Source organism: Eubalaena glacialis, chromosome 2 (assembly GCF_028564815.1).
Source record: "Eubalaena glacialis isolate mEubGla1 chromosome 2, mEubGla1.1.hap2.+ XY, whole genome shotgun sequence".
Lineage (NCBI taxonomy): Eukaryota > Metazoa > Chordata > Mammalia > Artiodactyla > Balaenidae > Eubalaena > Eubalaena glacialis.
This window is the reverse complement of record NC_083717.1, coordinates 156,863,292-156,886,467: the sequence shown is the minus strand read 5'-3', so window position 1 is coordinate 156,886,467 and position 23,176 is coordinate 156,863,292. Positions and strand designations below refer to the sequence as shown.

Here is a 23,176-nt window from a genome sequence, read left to right as displayed (position 1 = left end):
TGTATAGCATCATATCATCTGCAAACAGTGACAGTTTTACTTCTTCCTGTCCAGTTTGGATTCCTTTTATTTCTTTTTCTTCTCTGATTGCTGTGGTTAGGACTTCCAAAACTTGAATAAAAGTGGCAAGAGTGGACATCCTCGTCTTGTTCCTGATCTTAGAGAAAATGTTTTCAGCTTTTCACCATTGAGTAAGCTGTGGGTTTGTCATATATGGCCTTTATTGTGTTGAGGTAGATTCCCTCTATGCCCACTTCCTGTATAGTTTTTATCATAAATGTATGTTGAACTTTATCAAAAACTTTATTGCTTTATCTGCATCTATTGTGATGATCATATGGTTTATATTCTTCAGTTTGTTAATGCGGTGTATCACATTGACTGATTTGTAGGTGTTTAAAAATCCTTGCATCCCTGGGATAAATCCCAGTTGATCATGGTGTATGATCCTTTTAATGTATTGTTGGATTTGGTTTCCTAATATTTTGTTGAGGATTTTTACATCTATGTTCATCAGTGGTATTGGCCTGTGATTTTCTTTCTTTTTTTTGTGATATCTTTTTCTGGTTTTGGTATCAGGACAATGCTTGCCTCATAGAATGAATTTAGAAGTGTTCCTTCCTCTGCAGTTTTTTGGAATAGTTTCAGAAGGATAGGTGTTAACTCTTCTCTAAATATTTAGTAGAATTCATCTATGAAGTCATCTGGTTTGGACTTTTGTTTGTTGGAAGTTTTAAAATTACTGATTCAACTTCATTACTGGTAATTGGTCTGTTCGTATTTTCTATTTCTTCCTAGTTCAGTCTTGGAAGATTGTACCTTTCTAAGAATTTGTCCGTTTCTCTTAGGTTGTCCATTTTATTGGCATGTAATTGTTCATAGCAGTCTCTTATGATTCTTTGTATTTGCCTGGTGTCGGTGGTTGTAACTTCTCAAGTTAAATCTCAAGAGTTAGCTATTGTTCTGACTTTTTTTTTTTAATAAATTTATTTATTAATTTATTTACTTTTGGCTGTGTTGGGTCTTCGTTTCTGTGCGGGGGCTTTCTCTAGTTGCGGCGAGTGGGGGCCACTCTTCATCGTGGTGCGTGGGCCTCTCACTATCGTGACCTCGCTTGTTGCGGAGCACAGGCTCCAGATGCGCAGGCTCAGTAGTTGTGGTTCACGGGCCCAGTTGCTCCGCGGCATGTGGGATCTTCCCAGACCAGGGCTCGAACCCGTGTCCCCTGCATTGGCAGGCAGATTCTCAACCACTGCACCACAAGGGAAGCCCTGTTCTGACTTTTAACACTTTAGATTAGTTTCATGTCTTTTTGATTTTTAGAGTTATATAAATGGAATTACACATTACGTACTCATTTGTATCTGGCTTCTTTCACTCAATATTATTTTGTAGGAGTCATTCATGTTGCCTATAGTTGTGGTTCATTGATATTCATTGTAGAGTTTTCTATTAAATGAATATACTTCAATTTATCTGTTCTAGTCTTGATGGACATTTGGGTTTCCAGTTAGGGTTATTATGAACTATATTGCTACAGACATCCTTGTGCATGCCTTTTTATTTACATTTGTACAAATTTTTTTTTGGAGGGGGTATATACCTAGGAGTGAAATTTCTAAGTCTAGAGTATATTTATCTTTAGCTTTAAGTAGATACTCGTCAAACAATTTTTACAGATGGTTGTATGAATTTGTACACTCACCAGCAGTTTATGAGAATTCAGTTTTTCTACATCCTCACCAATACTTGTTGTTTTCTTTATCATTTTGGCCATTCTGGTAAGTGTGTAAGGGAAATACATTGTGGTTTTAAATTGTACTGCCTTGATGCCTATTTAAGATGAGTACTATTCCATATAATTAATAACCATTTATATAACTTTGTCTTGGTAAGATGCTCATTTTTCTGTTGGAGTTGCCTGTCTTTATTCTTAATGATTTGTAACAATTCTTCATATATTTTGCATATGAGTCCTCTATTGGATATAGCTATTGAATTTATCTCCTTTCGCTCTGATTGTCTTTTGATTCTCTTCATGGTATTTCTCAAAGAACAAAAAGCCTTAATTTTAATGTAGTTAGTTTCGTTTATTCTTTATACCCCTTTATGATTCCCACTTTTTGTTTGCTGTTTAAGAAATCTTTTCTTAACCCAAGGTTTTGAGATTTTCTCCTATTTTTTTCTTTTAAGAGCTTTATGGGTTTTGCTCTCCTCATTTGGATCTGTAATCTATCTCAAGTTGATTTTTGTGTATAGTGTGAGATAAAGGGCAAGATATATATTTTTCAGATAGTCCGTTTATCATATACCTATATTGAAAACATCACTTTCCTCAGTTTACTGCACCATTACCTTCATCATAATTTACTGTCCAAATATGTATGGGTCTATTTCTGGGCAGTCTGTTCATTTGTGTATTTGTCTATTCATGTGCTCCTATAGAGTGAATAATTGTGTTCCCTCAAAATTCATATGTTAAAACTTAATCCCCAATGTGATGGTATTTGAAAGAGAGGCCTTTGGAAAGTGATTAAGTCCTGTGAGTAGAGCCCTCATGAATGGGACTAGAACCCTTATAAAAGAGGCTCCAGAGAGCTTCCTTCCCCCTTCAGTGAAAAGAGAGCCCTATATGAACCAGGAAGTGGGAACTCACCAGATACCAAATCTGCCAGTGTCTTGATCTTGGACTTCCCAGCCTCTGGAACTGCAAGAAATAAATTTCTGATGCTTATAAGCTACCCAGTCTTTAGTATTCTGTTGTGGCAGCCTGATAGGACTAAGACATGTGCTATACCACACTATCTTAATAACTATAGTTTTTAATAGGAAAATATGGGCAGTATAAGTCTCCTAGTATTTTTCCTATCAATTAGTTTTGCTTTGGCTATCGTGTACATTTTACATTTCTATATAAATTGTAAAATTAGCTTGTTGATTTCTTCAAAAGATCCTGCTAGGATTTTGATTTGGATTATAACAAATCTGTGAATCAATTAAGGGAGAGTTTCTTCCATCTTAGCAATAGTCATTGTTCCAAACCATACATATGGTATGTTGCTGCATTTATTTAAGTCACCTATTTTTGCATTCCCTATGCATAATATGTGCCTGGAACTCAGCTGACCCTCAAAAACATAAACTCTCATACGCCCTCTCCTTCCACTCTTATGTCCTCAATCAACTATGTTCTCCCATATTTTCCCCTTTTATACCATGTGATTCTCAACTAAAAATACTTAGTTTACTCCTCAGAGATTATCTTTCATTCAGATCCAAAATTCTCTGAAGTATCAACTGGGCTGTATAATCTGTGCTCTCTAAGAAAGCAAGGCAAAGACTCTTCTCAAGTTAGTACCTTTATTATTTTACCTATGTTAGTAGGAGACAGTACCTCCTATCACAGTAATATATTTGAAATATGAGGCCCTTCTACACAAGGATGACACAACTAGCTAATAATAAATAGAAAATGATAGTGGCAGATCTATCTTGACTGTATAAACATACTTCCAAATAGAATAAATCACAGATACATGTTTTACTTAACAAATATTAGATTTGGTACCAATATATGAATTTATTTATATAGGAAGCTTCAAGTGAAGTTATCATATATTCTAATGCCATCTAATACTCACATATAATTTTTCAAAATTTGTGCCCCAGTAATTTGCAGAGCCTAGATCTCTTTAACCAGACTTTCCAATGATGACAGCTCAAACTTTACTTCCATGGGCCTCTGCTGGCTTTGCAGTGTGTGTATGTGCATGCATGTTGGTGGGCAAGTGTACTGGCACATCTCAATCACTTAATCAATAAACAGCTCTATTCTTTTTAAAACTGTAGTTTCCAACTCCTGACAATTGCAGCACTAAAGAAACAGCCACATAACTTCTCATACTCTGCTTTGACTAGAATAACTAATTACAGTTTAGTACTGTAGGGACAAAGTTATTAGCTAATACTCAGCTCTAGACACTGCAATTCAATTACTGGCCTACAACCTTTAGAAGCACAAACCTTGGTAATTAGCAGCAAGCTTTCATCTTATCTCAGCACAGCATGTAAGCAGTTGCCTCCGGAAGAAGCAGAATCAAAACACAGATAAGAGCAGCACATGTATGTATTCTAGATCTATAATTGTTACTAAGGGTCACAGAAGCCTCAGCAGGGCAGGGTTTGATGCAAAGAATTTTGACACTTTGAAAATGAGTCAAGTGTGCTATTTTCTAGCAAGAAGTTATGTTAGGAATAATTTAAAGAGTGTAAAGTAGATTGTCTGTCTATTTCATAAATTTGAAGATAGAGCTGAAAAGAACTAAGCCTAGCACTGTAATAACTATTTAAATAAAGAAACTAAAGTCCAAAAAGATTATGGGACTTGCATACAAGGTCACAGAGCTAATTAGATCCTGGCTAGGACTAGAACTCCAATCTCCAAATGACCCATCATTGCTGTTTCCATTGCACCCTCTAAACATCAAGTCTCCTGCAAAGGATGTTTTCAAGTTGGAAAGAGGCACTTATCACCAATTCTGTTCCTAGTAGCCTTTTACTAAGTTAAACATAAAATAGTGTATAATATGGTACACTACTTTTCAGTCTGCGAAAGGCAGAGGTAGATGGTCTCCTTTGCATTATCTAAATGTATTGAACAAATTATTCAAATGGAATAGTGTAGAGATGTTCCAAAGAGGCAGGGTAAAATCACTTGCATATCTAATTTAGCTTTTATGGAAAGTTCAAAAATCCAAGTGGTGAATGAAAGAGGAGAGATTTCTACACAATAACTTGTTTATTTTGCAATCAAATACTTACAGACCCGTTCTCAATTCAGCTGGGTGAATACATGCTATATTTATGCCACTTATTAGATTCAACATAAGCAGTTGATGTCTGTTTGACATGGAATAGCTAAATCATCCTGATAAAATAGAGAATTGTTTACTTTAAATAGATATTTAAGTACACCTGATGTTTAGAAGGGCTGAGTGGCTTGGTCAAGTTTATACAGGTAGTCATTGTCAGAGATAGTATCCAAACCCTTGCCTCCTGACTCTCAGAGACATTTTCTTTTTAAAAAATTTTGCCACAGAATTTTAATCTAGAAATAAGAGATACCCATGGGGGAAGTGGAGAGTGGACTTAGAAACCAGAAAATGTGAGTACTGAATCCCACTGTGAATGACTGGCTGTCCATCCAAATGCCTGTTCACTTGACTCCTCTGAGTTTCAGCTATCAAATTCCACAAAATAAAGAAATACCCAAGAATTATTTTATTTTATGTAAATTTGATTCCGAGTGTAAAAGATTGAAACAGTATTATATCATCTAGACTAGATATACATTTCTAAATCTTTCTAGAGGTTAATACTCCAATAGAGATAATTATTTACCTACTCAATCTGTATTTCCCAACAGCAAAGAATTTGTGTGTGTGATATTAACTAAAAGCTGCATCATTCTTTTAGCATCAAATGCAAAAATTAACACACATTTAAATAAATGTACTAGAGTTGGTTTTCCAGACAAAAGCCATGGACATTTTCTTTCATTAAGAAAATAGTTCTTAAGGTATTGTAACTGCCTTACCTCAGTAATTGTTCTCCCGGAGGCACAGCAATTATCTTACAAGGCAAAAGCTAAAGCCACATATTAGGCATGTTCCTGGGGACAAAGGAATAGTATCAAATGAGATCTAGTAGGGTAATATAGCTGAAAGTGCACTGTAAACTACAAAACAAAATTAAACATAGCATTAGGAATGTCAGCATGGAATAGTGGCAGGAGCACCGGAGTTGGCATCAGGAAATAGATTTCAGTCCCAGCTTGGCCATTTACTAGCTAAATGAGTTTAAGCAAGTCACATAACTTCTCTGACCTTCATCTGTTAAATAAGGATAATAATAATTGCCCTTCCTGATTTGTAGAGTTGCAGTGGGAGAGGGGATGAGGTAACATATGCTAAAGTGTGTTATAAAATGTATCATATTTGACAAATGTTAAACAATGTTATTTTCTACTTGCATCCTGAAGAGTCCCACTACATATTCACATGTCTACATCTCCTGTGTATTAAACTTTCAGCCTAGAGTCATGACTTTGGTGTATGCCATTATTAAAGCGATTTAACCTCCTTTATCATTTAATTTCCTTCTCCCCAGTCCTTTGAGCCTTTAAATCCTTTGCATCTCCCTTAAATTTAGATCAGGCATTCTTAAATCAGACTAGTCTAGTTGAGTCCAACAGAACCGGTTGGAAACCACGCTTTGTCTCTCATTAGCTGTGTAGACTTGGGGAAGATTTTTAAATCTCTCTAAGCCTCAGTTTTTTGTTTTTTGGTTTTTTAAAATTTATTTATTTATTTATTTATTTATTATTTTTAGCTGTGTTGGGTCTTCGTTTCTGTGCGAGGGCTTTCTCTAGTTGCGGCGAGTGGGGGCCACTCTTCATTGCAGTGCTCGGGCCTCTCACTGTCGTGGCCTCTCTTGTTGCGGAGCACAGGCTCCAGATGCGCAGGCTCAGTAGTTGTGGCTCACGGGCCCAGTTGCTCCGCGGCATGTGGGATCTTCCCAGATCAGGGCTCGAACCCGTGTCCCCTGCATTGTCAGGCAGATTCTCAACCACTGCGCCACCAGGGAAGCCCTAAGCCTCAGTTTTTTAATCTATAAAATGGATTATTGTGAAATTTAAATGAGCAAATAATCCATGGGAAATACTTAGTAAAATTCCCCTAATCCAATAGTTTTATTGCAGTAATTCCAAGATGAAAACATGTGGAAGCAAAAGCTGCTATGAATAGAATAATTATGTTCTCAAAAGCAGTGTGGTCTAGTGGTTCATGTTTGGGTCTCAGGCAATACTAGGGGCTTTATTCTTACATTCATAGCAAAACATAATGGACATGGTTTTTCTTCATCAGTTTTGTTCCTTTGAACTTGAGTGTGCTAAAAATTCTATACTAAGAACTTTGAAATAAAATAACTTTATTCTTCTGAATCTTCTTCTGAATTTCAAATGCTAACAAATAGTCACAGTTGAAAATTATAGTTACTTAGAAGGATTCTTTTTTTTTGTTCTTAATAGTACATAATATGTTGTGTTCAGATTCTGGGGCAATAAATTTTCTATTATTCTTGTTTAGCAATGCCTTTACAATTATTTCCTTTTTTAATGACAGGTTCCCCCAAATTAGTTAGTTTTGTTTTTGTTTTTACCAATATATCAAGTATGTAAATGACAATTTTCAACTCAGTATACTTAAGACAATGTGGTGTTGAATTCAAATTTGAATCTCCAATATGTCTGTCGCCAGTAAAACTATGTGAATGTTTGTTTAATTATTACCCCTGCATTGTTCATGACTTATGTAATTATTTTTCTTCTGGGTTAATGATCAATATTTTCATTTGTCTTGGTGAATAGTTATGGAAATAGTCTTAATTTCATGTCTATTTATTGATAAATTTATATTTTTTTGTGTGAGAGGAAGTTTGTGAGTTGAAAGTAATTTTTGGAAAGTTTATGGTTCTATTTTTAGATATTATTTGAATTTTTAATTGTTGGAAAAAACATAACATAAAACTTACCAACTTAAACTGTACAGTACAGTGTGTTAAATATATTCTCATGTTTGTACCACTGGGGAAAAATGCAATGCTCCTGGGCATCAGCATAAATTGATATCAGTAGTGAGACTTTGCCACCATTAATTCTAAAATATGTGGCATTGACTTAGCAGGAGTAGAAATAAGTGAGGAAATTGATATTTGAGACTTGAAAAGATGTAGATAAATATTTTCCAGTGACAAAACATTTGGTAAAGTGGCTACCTCTGATTGCCTTCCAATGCTCTATTTCTTTTGGAACAGTTTGGAAAGCAGAGTATTAGTAGAGAGTTGGGGTTGTGACTGGTTACATTTAGCAAGGCATGAGAAGAAAGAGGTGGTCACTGGCAAGAACTGGCTGCTTGTAAGCAGATATGGAAAGGAATTTAGAACAGGGAAAATCAGAAATAAGATTGAAAAGTCATTGTACAAAATAGTCTATTAAGACGGTTTTGTGGCTAAGATCAGATAATAGATATGACCTCCCATCAAGCCCGATGCCTTCAAAGTAGTTTCCATCATGGAGAAAGAGACAGAGGCAGAGAGCAACAGAGAGACATGGTGCCCACAAAGAAAAGGATTAAACCAGGCTTGAGAATTATATCTAGGGAAGAACTTTTCGTGAGGTTGCAGGAGCACAGAATTGACTATAAACAGATCAGAAACTTACTAAATTTTTTTAGATAATTATATTGCCAAAGAAACCATAAGCTTGGTCTTAAAAGTCATTTTGCTATGTGAGCTCAAAACCAAACCTTAGGCCCCAAAATTTGCACAGGCAGGAAGAAGCTGAGGAAGACAAATTCCTGGACAAATTCTCCAATCCCCAAATTAGGTTTGAACTATAGAGGGAAAAGGACAAAAAAGAACATCCAAAGAGATAGAATCAGGAGCCACAGAGAACAATGGATGAGAGAGCTTATCCCAGGTAGCAGACTGAGAGACCAACAAAGGAATTTACCCTACTGCCAGGGCAGAGGGGCCTCACAATGCCTGCCTGGCAGATTTCATCATTGCTGTGGACCAGCAACTGCTGAGCCTCTCAGCCGTTATTCCCTACCCCTTTTTATGGGAGTGTTTAGTCAGTTATCCTGTTCCTGCTCCACTTTCATACATTGTGCACATGTTTATATATGCATGTGTGTATATATGCATGCATATGTGTGTGTGTGTGTCTAGGGGGGCAGATAACTTGTCTTTATAGTTTATAGGGCACCATATCAGGTTTCACCATCTCAGAAAATGGTACTGCTATTTATACTTTTGCTTAGCCTAAACAGAGACTTAAAAAAAAAAAATTCTCTTCTCTCAGATTGTTTATCCAGCCCATTAGTCTTACTGACAAAATAAATCCAGAATTTGACCACTTGTCACTACCTCCATTTCTACCTCTCTGGTCTAAGTCACCATGATGTCCCCCCAGAATTACTCAAAAAGCCTCCTGATTGGTACCCTCCTATCATTCCGGCCATACAATTTGTTTTCCCCACAGCAGCCTGAGCTATCCTTTTAGAGTGGAAGTGAGACAGTGTGAATCCTCTGCTCCAAAGTCTGCATGGCTTCTCCTCACATTTAAAAACCAAAGTCCCTGGCCTCCTCGCCAGTCATTCTCTCCATGTATGAAGTGCCCCCCACTCTGCCCTCCTTACCATTCCTCAAACATGCAGAGCATCCTCTCAGCTCGGGTTCCCCCTCTCCCCATGGCCATCTGCATGGCCCACTTCTTCATTCCATGACTACCTTTGCTCCAGTAACACTTCCTCATAAGGACCCAACCACTTTGCCACTCCTTATTTTTCTTTGTACCCCACATCATCACCTGACATTTTATGGAATATTTAAGGGGTTTTGTTTTGTTTACTGATGTATACCTAACTCAAAAACAGGGCCTGAAACATGGTAGGTGTTTAACAAATACTCACAATATGAATGAATATCTTGTTTGCTGCTGTATCTCACCATTAATGTGTCACAAAATAAATGCCGTTAGAGTGTAGAATAGGATGGACCCAATTCTATCTGGGGCGGTAAGTGAAAGCTTCCCAGCAGGGCTAGCTTCATGGATGCCCAACCCGTGCAGTCATGCAGGCCTTGCATTTAGAAGAGCCCTGCTCTTGGTTGAATGCTCTGCTGCTGCTATCTTGAAATTCTTAATAATTTTGAACAATGAGACCTGCTTTTTTTGTAGTGACATAATTCACACACCGTACAATTCACCATTTTAAAGTGTACAATTCAGTGTTTTTTAGTATATTCACAAAGTTGTGCGACCATCATCACTATCTAATTCCAGAACATTTTCATTACCCCAAAAAGAAACCCCACACTTGCTGGTAGTCATTCCCCATTTCCCACATCCCCATGCCCCTGGAAAACATTAATATACTTTCTGACTAAATTTGCCCATTCTATACATTTCATATAAGTGAAATCATACAATACATAACGTTTTGTGTCAGGCTTCTTTCGCTTAGGGTCATATTTTCAAGGTGTAGGATGAATCAGTACTTCGTTTCCTTTTATGGCTGGGCAATATTCCATTGTAAAGTTATACCACATTTTGTTTGCTGATTCATCCATTAACAGATATTTGGGTTGTTTCTACTTTTGGTCTATCATGAATAATACTACTATGAACATTCATGTACAAGTTTTTGCATGACTGTATGTTTTTAATTTTCTTGGATGTATACCTAGGAGTGGAATTGCTGGGTTGTATGAGTACTCTATGTTTAACTTTTTGGGAAACTGCCAAGCTGTTTTCCACAGAGGCTGTAGCATTTAATATTCCCACCAGCAATGAATGAGGGTTCCAATTTCTCTACATCCTCCCAACACTTGGTATTTTCTGTTATTAATAATACTTGTTATCTTTTAATTATAGCCATCCTAGAGGATGTGAAATATATATCATTGTGGTTTTGACTTGCATTTCCCTAATGACTAATTATGCTGAACATCTTTTCATGTGCCTATTGGTCATTTGTATACCATCTTTGGGGAAATGTCTATTCAAATTCTTTGACCATTTTTATATTTTTTTTTAATAGAAGTATAGTGGACTCACGATGTTGTGTTAATTTCCGGTGAACAGCAAAGTGATTCAGTCATACATACATACATATATATATACACACATATATATATATATATATATATATTCTTTTTCAGATTGTTTTCCCTTATAGGTTATTACAAAATATTGAGTATAGTTCCCTGTGCTATACAGTAGGTCCTTGTTGGTTATCTATTTTATATATAGTAGTGTGTATGTGTTAATCTCACACCTAATTTATCCCTCCCCCTCTACCGTTTCCCCTTTGGTAACCATAAGTTTGTTTTCTATATCTATGAGTCTATTTCTGTTTTGTATATAAGTTTATTTGTATCATTTTCTTTTTTAGATTCCACATATAAGCAATATCATATGATATTTGTCTTTCTCTGTCTGACTTACTTCACTTAGTATGATAATCTCTAGGTCTACCTGTGTTGCTACAAATGGTATTATTTCATTCTTTTTTATGACTAATTCTTTTTTATGACTAACATTGTATATGTGTTCCACATCTTCTTTATCCATTCATCTGTCCATGGACATTTAGGTTGCTTCCATGTTCTGGCTATTGTAACTATTTTTAAATTTAAATTTTTTTGTCTTTTAATTGTTGAATCGTAATAGATCTTTATATATTCTGTATGCTAGATCAGGTATATGATTTGCAAATATTTTCTCCCATTTTGTGAGTTCTTTTTACTTTTGTGATAGTGTCCTTTGAAGCAAAAAAGTTTTGAATTTTTGTGAAGCCCAATTTATTTATTTAATATATTTGGTAGCTTGAGATTTAGGTGTCTAGGAAAGCTTTGCCTAATTCAGGGTCACTAAAATTTGTGCCTTGGATTTCTTCTAGGAATTTTATAGTTTTAACTCTTACATTTAGGTCTTTGATACATTTGGAGTTAAATTTTGTATATGGTATGAGGCTGTCATCCATATTCATATTTTATTTGTAAATATGCAGTTGCTCCAGCACCATTTGTTGAAAAGATTGATCTTTCTTCATTGAATCCCCTTGGCAAAAAGCAATTGACCATAAATGCATAGGTATATTTATTTATTTATCTGTTTATTTATTTATTTATCTTAGTTCTATTCCATTGATGTATATGCCAGCACCACACTGTCTTAATTACTATAGCTTTGTAACAAGTTTTTTTCCTCATGTTTTTGATTTTTTTTTTTTTTTTTTTTAGATTCTTTTCCCATATAGGCCATTACAGAGTATTGAGTAGAGTTCCCTGTGCTATACAGCAGGTTCATATTAGTTATCTATTTTATATATAGTAAATAGTATGTATATGTCAGTCCCAATCTCCCAGTTTATCTCTGCCCCCTTATCCCCTGGTAACCATAAGCTTGTTTTCTACATCCATGACTCTACTTCTATTTTGTAAATAAGTTCATTTGTACCCTTGTTTTTAGATAATACATATAAGCAATATCATATGATATTTGTCTTTCTGTGTCTGGCTTACTTCACTCACTATGACAATCTCTAGGTCCATCCATGTTGCTGCAAATGGTATTATTTTGTTCTTTTTTATGGCTGAGTAATATTCCATTGTATATATGTGCCACATCTTCTTTATCCATTCTTCTGTTGATGGACATTTAGGATGCTTCCATGTCCTGGCTATTATAAATAGTGCTGCAGTGAACATTGGGGTGCATGTATCTTTTTGAATTATGGTTTCCTCCAGGTATATGCCCAGGAGTTGGATTGCTGGGTCACATGGTAGTTCTATTTTTAGTTTTTTAAGGAACCTCCATACTGTTCTCCATAGTGGCTGTACCAATTTACATTCCCACCAACAGTGTAGGAGGGTTCCCTTTTCTCCACACCCTCTTCAGCATTTATAGTTTGTAGATTTTTTGATGATGGCCATTCTGACTGGTGTGTGGTGATACCTCATTGTAGTTTTGATTTGCATTTCTCTAATTAGTTGTAATAAGTTTTTAAACTGGGAAGTATGAATCCTCCAGTTACATTCGTATATTTTGATTTTTTTTAAGCTATTCTGAGTCCCTCGCATTTCCACCTGAATTTTAGGATCAGCTTGTCAATTTCTGAAAAATAAACAGTAATAATTTTGATAGGAATTGAATTAAATCTACAGATCAATTTGGGGAATACTGTCATGTTAACAATATTAAGTCTTTCAACCCATAAACATGAGATGTCTTTGTATTTATTTAGGTCTTCTTTAATTTATTTCAACAATGTTTTATAGTTTTTGTGTATAAGTCCTGCACTTATTTTGTTAAAATTTTTCCTAAGTATTCTATTCTCTTTGATGCTATTTTCAATGACCTTATTTTATTAGCTTTATTTTCAGATGGTTCATTACTAGTGTATAGAAATACAACTAACTTTTATGTTGATTTTGTATCCTGTATTCTTGCTGAACTCCTTTATTAGCTCTAATAGTTTTTTGTGTGTGTGTGTGCGCGCGCGTGTGGATTTTCTGTGTACCTAATCATGTCATCTCCAAATCAAGATAGTTTTAATTCTTTTTCATTCTGGATGTCTTTTATTTCATTTTCTTGACAATTTCCCTGGCTAGAACCTTTAGCACAATGATGAATAGGGGTGGCAAGATAGTACATGCTTGTCTCTTTCCTGAACTCAGGGGAGAGCTTTCAGGATTTTACCATTAAGCATGATGTTAGAGGGCCTGAATTTTTATGTTGTGTTTGGCCCTACATATTATGTAGCTGGTCCTGCCTCATAAAGAAGAGCACAGCTGGGCTGAGGATTAAAGGATAAGTAGGAGCTCCCCAGCAGGTTAGGAGGAGGAGAGAGAACAATATGTGCAGTATTAGATTCTGGATCTCAAAGTGATTCAGTGGCTGGTGTGTTAAGGTCAAGTGAGACTGAAGAAAATAGAGATTGGAGGGGCAGGTAGACTGAACCACTGTAGGCTTGCTGACTTTATTAAAGAGCTTTAGTTTTACTCTGTGATTTTTTGCATGGGACACTATCATATCTGGTACACAATAGCAAAGAATGGAATAAAGGGAAATGAAGCTAGAAATTGAGGCAAGGAGGGCAAATCATGGATTACTGCAATATTTGAGACAGTGAATCTAAACCTTGCCAGCTTTACCTTGGAACAGCTATATTCTTGGTTTTGAAGACTTTAGTTTCCTTCTTTTATTATTTTTTTAATGAAAAAAAAACTTGTTATAAAAACATGTAATTGTATCAGTAATTCTAGAATGTCCTGCATTTGCATCTTACTCACCACCCTTATTTACATTAGGCATTTCCCAACACATTAACAAAATCAAAACATATTCTTTTTCTCACTTCCTTTTTCCTTTCTACTCACCTCCCTTCCTTCCTTTTTCTTTACATTAATCAGTAAATTAATTAATTCCTCAAAGTTTATTTAGGACCTAAGAGGTTAAACTAGATCTGTAATACATTCCTTGCCCCTGAAGAGCCTATAGATCTATGAGTGGCTGAAATGAAGCAAGGCAGCCATATTTTAAACAGAGTGTGATGCATCATTGTTATCCTTCAGTCACACATGGTCACCTACCACAGCTCTGTCACTGTGGCCTTTGTTAAGAAAAGTTTATAGCTTCTGATATATACATGATAGTGTTTAATAAGTACCGCTTTGTTGTATTAGTTCAGGTTGGAATGACTGAAAGGACTAGAGTTAGAATTAGTGACTAAGTTTATAGAAGCAGTAAAAAGAACCAAAGAACCAAACCAACTAGATCCTTAAATGTCAGATGAACTGGAGCTGCTGCTTGATTGCATATAGCTATGAATTCCTAGTCAATTCACAGATCTGGAAAGTGATGGGTCGTTTCAGAGAGCGCACCTCTATCCTCCAAATTACATAACACTAAATCCATGTCATTAAATACGATTCTAACCCCTTTTTTTCCCCTTTATTGGATTTCAAAGTTCAGTACACATTCAAATTATTTAATTTTGATATCCCTTTTATGATCAAATGTCCTACTTTTGAAATGGAAAGCTCAGTTGGCCATGTTCCCTGTTAAGTTTAAGAAGATTTTATCATTTAAATAAATTAAACCTTCTATCATGGGCTCCACAGAACATAATGAAGCAAGGAGAAGAAAAGCTTAAATGAAATAAACCTCTTTGCTGATAGAAAGAGTACAGACTATTGTGCATTCTACCAATAAATGTGTGGCTAGAATCATAGCCTGATTCGTGATTTTTCTTTTTTAATTTTGTCCTTAATTTTTTGGTGTTCATTAGCAATTTGATCTGCCATTGGGCAAAAGACACAGAATACATCAAGTGCAGGAGGTTCTAGATTATTAACACTGAGGAAAAAAAACTAATGTTGCATTTTTTAAAAGCTAATTTGAGTCTCAAACACCATGTTGATAATCATGGATATACATTTTTTTTATATGATTTAATTCATGTAAGTTGATCTCCTATGAACTTCACTCAGATCCTTTAACACTTTCTAAAATAATGTTTTGGGGGATTTTGTTTTTTAATCTTTGCCTTCTAGGGAAAAATCATCATCATTTCCATGTTATCATTAAGTAGAATTCATCTATATAGCTTATGTATTTGAATTATTGAATTAACAGGAAAATTTTTACTTTCTGTATGACACATTGCCAATGTAAGAATCAACTGGATTATGAAAACTCTTATTGTTTGAAGATTCTTTCAATTGCCAAAAAGTAGCATGCAGATTTTTGAATCTAAACTAAACTATACACTGTTTTTAAAGGTTTAACTAAATAAAATTTATCAATCTTTCTATTCCTTACTAATTTGAATCATTTTATTTTACATGATTAAAAAGTTAAAGGTAAAAAGCACTTCTTTAAAAGGAAAGATTCAGCATGAGCTCAGATAATTTATTTGAGAATGTTCATACTTGTAATAGTAATGTAGAATAATTTCCATCCCATTTTTTATGATGAAATGTAGTCTCCTTAGTCATAAAAATACATCGTTATTCAAACTTGGAGTTTAGGGTCATAAAGTGATCTTCAAAACTATAAGGACTTATAGAGATGGCTTATTACATTTAAACGTTTTGAAATACAGTGAGTTTTGTTTTCTTATTTGTTATATAATGAACTTTTTATAACTTAAGACACAACAAAAAGCTATCATGCTTTACATGTAAGACATAGATCAACTGGTTGTGACATCTCAGTAGATTATTAGTCTCTAAACCCTGTAAATATAATAAAATCAACTCTGTTTTTTTTGTTTCTTTGTTTTTAATTTCAGAGCTTATATTCTCTTACCTTGCATTAGGAAAGTTTTGCTTTGTCATCAACTAGAAAATAAGTTCTTAATGGTTGTCATTCTATTCTTACAATTGAAGGATTCTGATTCAAGTTCTTTAAAGATTGATTTGTGGGTCAAAGATTTGAACCTGATTCTACTCAGCAAGAATTTGTCAACTCTCTACTTGTTTAACAAGCACAGAGCTTCAGTTGTTTGTTCAATTCACCACTTTGAGGGATGGTTCATCATGGCAAATGCTCTATGAAGGGTTACCTGTTGGATGTTAAACTGCTATATCACTCCCTACTTCACCCACTCACCTATCCAGGTTTTCACAGGGTCCAGAAGGTGGTGTCAAAGTTATCTTGAGGAGCTGCAGTAGAGTATAATGGTTAAGACTATTTGTAATCTGACTCCTTGGGTTTGTATCCTGGCCACTTACTAACTGTGTGACCTAATGCAAACCAGTTAAACTCTTTGTGCCTCAGTTTGCTCTTCCATAACATGAGAATAATAGGACCTATCTCATAGAGTAGTTATGACAGTTAAATGAGATAATATGTTTGTGACCTCTTTGCTATATGCAAATTTTTATAAGTATTTTTCAATAAGCCAGAATTTCTGCTCTGCAGTCAAAAGAAATAAAATAAATTTAGTCTCATTCAGTAAACTCCATTCAAACCAATAGTTTTTTTTAAAGTGACCTCTGGTTTAAAAGCCTGGTTATCGTAAATAGTTTATCAAATCCAGGTGTGAACTCTTAGGACTCTGTCTTCCATATACAAAACCTCATTCTTTCTCATTTAATTTTACATCTTCTTGGTGGCAAAATATGCCAACCCAGTTCTATCTCATTTGTCCCTTGATGCAGACTGGCAGCCTGGCCCTGTGACAGAATTTTTTTTTTTCTTTGTTCTCAGTAGTTTGGCATTAGGAGTCTTTGTTCTCCACTTAATAGTAGCAGTGCAAATGCCTTTGTTGGTTCTTGGTGGGATGGGGCTGGCTGGTGGTAAGGGAAACTGGAGAAAGAAGGCTTTTTCTACTGATATTTTACATGGGTGCATTATACCTTTAAATCACAAAGCATCCCAAACTTGGTAAGCACACAATAATTATAAGCAATTATTAGCCATTGTATTGAAAATTTTAAACATAAAGCTGTGGCCTAAGATGTCCACAGATTCTCAGTCTCCAGGAACCCCAAATCTTTCATAAACTGTGAACTTTACATGGCAGTATCAATATGTCCCATTCAGATAAATAATGCATGATTTCTTAGTGTGTGTCCTAAATATTGCATGGATGTCCTGCATTTTGACACCCCTATGTGCCCTCCTCCACTGTTCATTTGAAATAGATGCTTTTTTCCCCAAACATGAAGGGTAATCTTAGTTACCACACTGCACTAAGGCTATGTCTTTCCAAGGTTAAATAACTACCTTTAAAAAGGCAAACAAGGTCAGAGCGGAGTGGGAAGGAGGATGTCATGTCAGTTGATAGAATCAAAGTAAATGCCTTTTCAATGAACGGGGATGATATAGGAACAGAGTATCTGTGTTTCCATGTTTTGATTTGTCCAGTACCAAAGAGTGTTAATATCTTGAAGGTTTAGCATGAGCCCTGTTTACTCAGGAAGCATAAGAAACATGTCAACCCTTTGAAAGACTTCTAATTAAACTCCTGGAGCTTTGATGTCAGACTTAGAGATTAGTATTACATTTTAAACAAATATCCAATTTCATGTGCCAGTAGAGAAGGAAAAATATGCTGGTGTTAATAGACAGTTATTGAATTTAGAGAATATTTATTTTAAAATACAAATTATTGCCACTTGATAAGCTATATTTAGTATATCAATCTTAATTTAGAAAATGTGCTTTTAGATGGAGGATTGCTTCTCCTTGACTTTTGTGTTTACAGTGATCATCACTAGTATTGGTTTCTAGTATAAGGTCAATGACTATATGTTATTCCTGGAAGCTGCTGAATCTCCAAGAGGTGATGAAAATGTTTTCAAACAGGAAGTATTTTATGAGAGTTCAAGGGAGACAACCAGCATATTTTGAGTGTCTATTATGTGCTGGAGACTATGTGCTTCACATGTATTTCTAATCTAACCAACAGCTTAATGAGAGAGCGTGATGGAGGTAAGTAATTTTGCTAGCGTCATAAAATTGTCTGATTCTGAAAGCACATTAATATAACTCGCTTGTGAATATTCCTTATAACCCTCATCTGCAGTTATTTTGTTCTTTAGATGACTGAGCAAAAATCTCACGCTTACCAAATTCACTTCTAACTCTGATAATATAAGTGGTAATAATTTCTTACATAGTCAGCCTTTTAAATTTCTCTTGATGGATTGTAACTTCTTCCCAGTATTATTTTCAAAATATATTTTTAATAAAATTTATGCTTACTTATTTGTGAATACTCATCTAACACTACATGTACTATGTATTTAATTTTATATTTGAATTGTAAAGAATATTGGAATTTGAAGAGTCCAACCTCCTCCTCAGTGAAAGTATTACACAGACAACATTCGTATTTCTGTTTGGCTATTTCAGTGGTGTGAGTTTCATGAGTTTTCAAGGCAGTTTATTCAACTAATAGGTAGTAGTTTGAAATGAAATTTGTATACTGACTTGGTATTTACCTTCCAGAAACTTCTACGTATAAATCCTTGTTCTGCCCTCTGGAGCCACATAAATAAATTTAATCCCTCCTCCCACCCAACCCAGGTGCTATGTTGGTAAACTGTTTAACTTTTCAGTAGTTTTATAGCCTAGAACTCTTGCTATTTGGCCTCTAAACAGATGATGGCATTAAAAATAGCTTTGGATCATATCTATATGATTCAAAAGAAAACCTTACAAAAAATAGTGATGTATTGCAAGGAAAATTAAGAGGTAAATATGTTTTCTTACACATAAAAGTATACACACATGTATATATATACTAACATAAATGTTTACATTTATATATTTATATATTTTCTATGAAATGGGAACATGAACATGAAAGCAAATAGCTCTGTTCAGTTGTCTCTTGACTATACTCCCTCTCTGATATGCAAGGAAGTGGAACTAAGTAAGCTAAGCAAGCTTCGTCAGTGCTTCTGTGTTAGATTTTAAGTGTATTGCATCTGTTAACTGGCATTGGAATATTTTTCCCTTTAGAAATGATCTTACCCTATCTTCAAGGGTTTCCTTTATAAAACAAAGTACAACTGGTATCTTGTCACACAAGTATAAAGTCATATGTTTTTATTTTTAATTTATTTATTTATTTTCAATAAGGTAATTTTATTATTTTTATTATTATTATTTTTTAACATCTTTATTGTAGTGTAATTGCTTTACAATGTTGTGTTACTTTCTGATGTATAACAAAGTGAATCAGCTATACATATACATATATCCCCATATCTCCTCCCTCTTGTGTCTCCCTCCCACCCTCCCTATCCCACCCCTCTAGGTGGTCACAAAGCACCCAGATGATCTCCCTGTGCTACGCAGCTGCTTCCCACTAGCTATCTATTTTACATTTGGTAGTGTATATATGTCCATGCCACTCTCTCACTTCGTCCCAGCTTACCCTTCCCCCTCCCCGTGCCCTCAAGTCCATTCTCTACATCTGCATCTTTATTCCTGTCCTGCCCCGAGGTTCTTCAGAACCTTTTTTTTTTTTTTAGATTCCATATATATGTGTTAGCATACAGTATTTGTTTTTCTCTTTCTGACTTACTTCACTCTGTATGACAGACTCTAGGTCCATCCACCTCATTACAAATAACTCAATTTCGTTTCTTTTTATGGCTGAGTAATATTCCATTGTATATATGTACCATATCTTCTTTATCCATTCATCTTTCGATGGACATTTAGGTAGCTTCCATGTCCTGGCTATTCTAAATAGTGCTGCAATGAACATTATGGTAGATGACTCTTTTTGAATTATGGTTTTCTTAGGATATATGTCCAGTAGTGGGATTGCTGGGTCGTATGGTAGTTCTATTTTTAGTTTTTTAAGGAACCTCCATACTGTTCTCCATAGTGGCTGTATCAATTTACATTCCCACCAACAGGGTAAGAGGGTTCCCTTTTCGCCACACCCTCTCCAGCATTTATTGTTTGTAGATATTTTGATGATGACCATTCTGACTGGTGTGAGGTGATACCTCATTGTAGTTTTGACGTGCATTTCTCTATTAGTGATGTTGAGCATTCTTTCATGTGTTTGTTGGCAATCTGTATGTCTTCTTTGGAGAAATGTCTATTTAGGTCTTCTGCCCATTTTGGGATTGGGTTGTTTGTTTTTTTTGATACTGAGCTGCATGAGCTGCTTGTATATTGTGGAGATTAATCCTTTGTCCGTTGCTTCATTTGCAAATATTTTCTCCCATTCTGAGGGTTGTCTTTTCGTCTTGTTGATGCTTTCCTTTGCTGTGCAAAAGGTTCCATTTGTTTATTTTTGTTTTTATTTCCATTTCTCTAGGAGGGGGATCAAGAAGGATCTTGCTGTGATTTATGTCATAGAGTGCTCTTCCTATGTTTTCCTCTACAAGTTTTATAGTGTCTGGCCTTACATTTCGATCTTTAATCCATTTTGAGTTTATTTTTGTGTATGGTGTTAGGGAGTGTTCTAATTTCATTCTTTTACATGTAGCTGTCCAGTTTTCCCAGCACCACTTATTGAAGAGACTGTCTTTTCTCCATTGTATATTCTTGCCTCCTTTATTAAAGATAAGGTGACCATATGTGCATGGATTTATCTCTGGGCTTTCTATCCTGTTCCATTGATCTATATTTCTGTTTTTGTGCCAGTACCATACTGTCTTGACTACTGTAGCTCTGTAGTATAGTATGAAGTCCAGGAGCCTGATTCCTCCAGCTCCATTTTTCTTTCTCAAGACTGCTTTGGCTATTTGGGGTCTTTTGTGTTTCCACACAAATTGTGAAATTTTTTGTTCTAGTTCTGTGAAAAATGCCATTGGTAGTTTGATAGGGATTGCATTGAATCTGTAGATTGCTTTGGGTAGTATAGTCACTTTCACAATGTTTATTCTTCCAATCCAAGAACATGGTATATCTCTCCATCTGTTTGTATCATCTTTGATTTCTTTCATCAGTGTCTTATAGTTTTCTGCATACAGGTCTTTTGTCTCCTTGGGTAGGTTTATTCCTAGGTATTTTATTCTTTTTGTTGCAGTGGTAAATGAGAGTGTTTCCTTAATTTCTCTTTCAGATTTCTCATCATTAGTGTATAGGAATGCAAGAGATTTCTGTACATTAATTTTGTATCCTGCTACTTTACCAAATTCATTGATTAGCTCTAGTATTTTTCTGGTAGCATCTTTAGGATTCTCTATGTATAGTATCATGTCATCTGCAAACAGTGACAGCTTTACTTCTTCTTTTCCAATTTGGATTCCTTTTATTTCTTTTTCTTCTCTGATTGCTGTGGCTAAAACTTCCAAAACTATGTTGAATAATAGTGTGAGAGTGGGCAACCTTGTCTTGTTCCTAATCTTATTGGAAGTGGTTTCAGTTTTTCACCATTGAGAATGATGTTGGCTGTGGGTTTGTCATATATGGCCTTTATTATGTAGAGGTAAGTTCCCTCTATGCCTACTGTTTTTATAATCATGTTTTTTATCTCTCTCCCCCTCCACAGATCATTTTCCGCAAAATCAGTGATGTGAAGAAAGAAGAGGAGGAGCGCCTCAGGCAAAAGAATGAGGTCACCCTCAGCATCCCCGTGGACCACCCGGTAAGAAAGCTCTTCCAGAAGTTCAAGCAGCAGAAGGAGCTGCGGAATCAGGGGTCAACGCAGAGTGACCCTGAGCGGAACCAGCTGCAGGTAGAAAGCCGCTCCTTACAGAACGGAGCCTCCATCACTGGCACCAGTGTGGTCACCGTGTCACAGATTACGCCCATTCAGACATCTCTGGCCTATGTGAAAACCAGCGAGTCCCTCAAACAAAACAACCGCGATGCCATGGAACTCAAGCCCAGTGGTGGTGCTGACCCCAAATGTCTCAAAGTCAACAGCCCCATAAGGATGAAGAATGGAAATGGAAAAGGGTGGCTGCGACTCAAGAATAATATGGGAGCCCATGAGGAGAAGAAGGAAGACTGGAATAATGTCACTAAAGCTGAGTCGATGGGGCTACTGTCCGAGGACCCCAAGGGCAGTGATTCAGAGAACAGCGTCACCAAAAATCCATTAAGAAAAACAGATTCTTGTGACAGTGGGATTACAAAAAGTGACCTTCGTTTGGATAAGGCTGGGGAAGCGCGAAGTCCGCTAGAGCATAGCCCCATCCAGGCTGATGCCAAGCACCCCTTTTATCCCATCCCTGAGCAGGCCTTACAGACCACACTGCAGGAAGTCAAACACGAACTCAAAGAGGACATTCAGCTGCTAAGCTGCAGAATGACTGCCCTGGAGAAGCAGGTGGCAGAAATTTTAAAAATACTTTCAGAAAAAAGTGTGCCCCCGACCTCTTCTCCCAAATCCCAATTGCCGCTCCAAGTACCTCCCCAAATACCGTGTCAGGATATTTTTAGTGTTTCAAGGCCTGAGACACCTGAATCTGACAAAGATGAAATCCACTTTTAATATATATATATATATATATATATATATACACATATATATTTGTTAATATATTAAAAACAGTATATACATCTATATACGTATGTGTGTATATACAGTATATACATATATATATATATTTTCACTTGCTTTCAATATGATGAACACAATATGGATTTTGATATGTAAATATTGCATGTCCAGCTGGATTCTGGCCTGCCAAAGAAGATAATTATTAAAAACATAGATATCGCTTGTATATTATGCAGTTGACTGCATGTACACTTTACATTTATTTATAATCTCTATAATTTTAAAAGGTATGATTTTTGTTAACCAAGACAATGTAATAGTTAAAGAATCAGGGTCCAACCTGCCAATGTTGCCATGACCAATTTGATCTCAGGCCGACTATATTGAGCTGTCATTTCTTCACTCTTCTGTTAAGTTAAAATTATAAATTAATGCCAAGGAAGCATTCAACACTTTAAAATGTTAGTGCCATTTTGTGATCCCTTTCCATAAGATATTTTTCTGTAACTTAGTGTTAGGTTATTTTCCCCAATAGACAGTGTTTGCTCCATTTAAATGACTGTTTTGTTGCCTCAGTCAGATAGCAGTGTGGGATGCTGAGAACTTATTGCTATGGGGTT

At 35.6% G+C, this 23,176-nt stretch overlaps 1 protein-coding gene across 1 annotated transcript in view; it reads left to right on the top strand.

Annotated features, from left to right (window-relative positions):
* KCNH5 (potassium voltage-gated channel subfamily H member 5) overlaps positions 1-22,547 on the top strand; it is a 345,928-nt gene extending 323,381 nt beyond the window's left edge. The window contains exon 11 of the mRNA XM_061182660.1: positions 21,600-22,547. Coding sequence (XP_061038643.1) covers positions 21,600-22,547 — 948 coding nt within the window. The remainder of the gene's footprint in view (positions 1-21,599) is intronic.
* Positions 22,548-23,176: the final 629 nt, after the last annotated feature.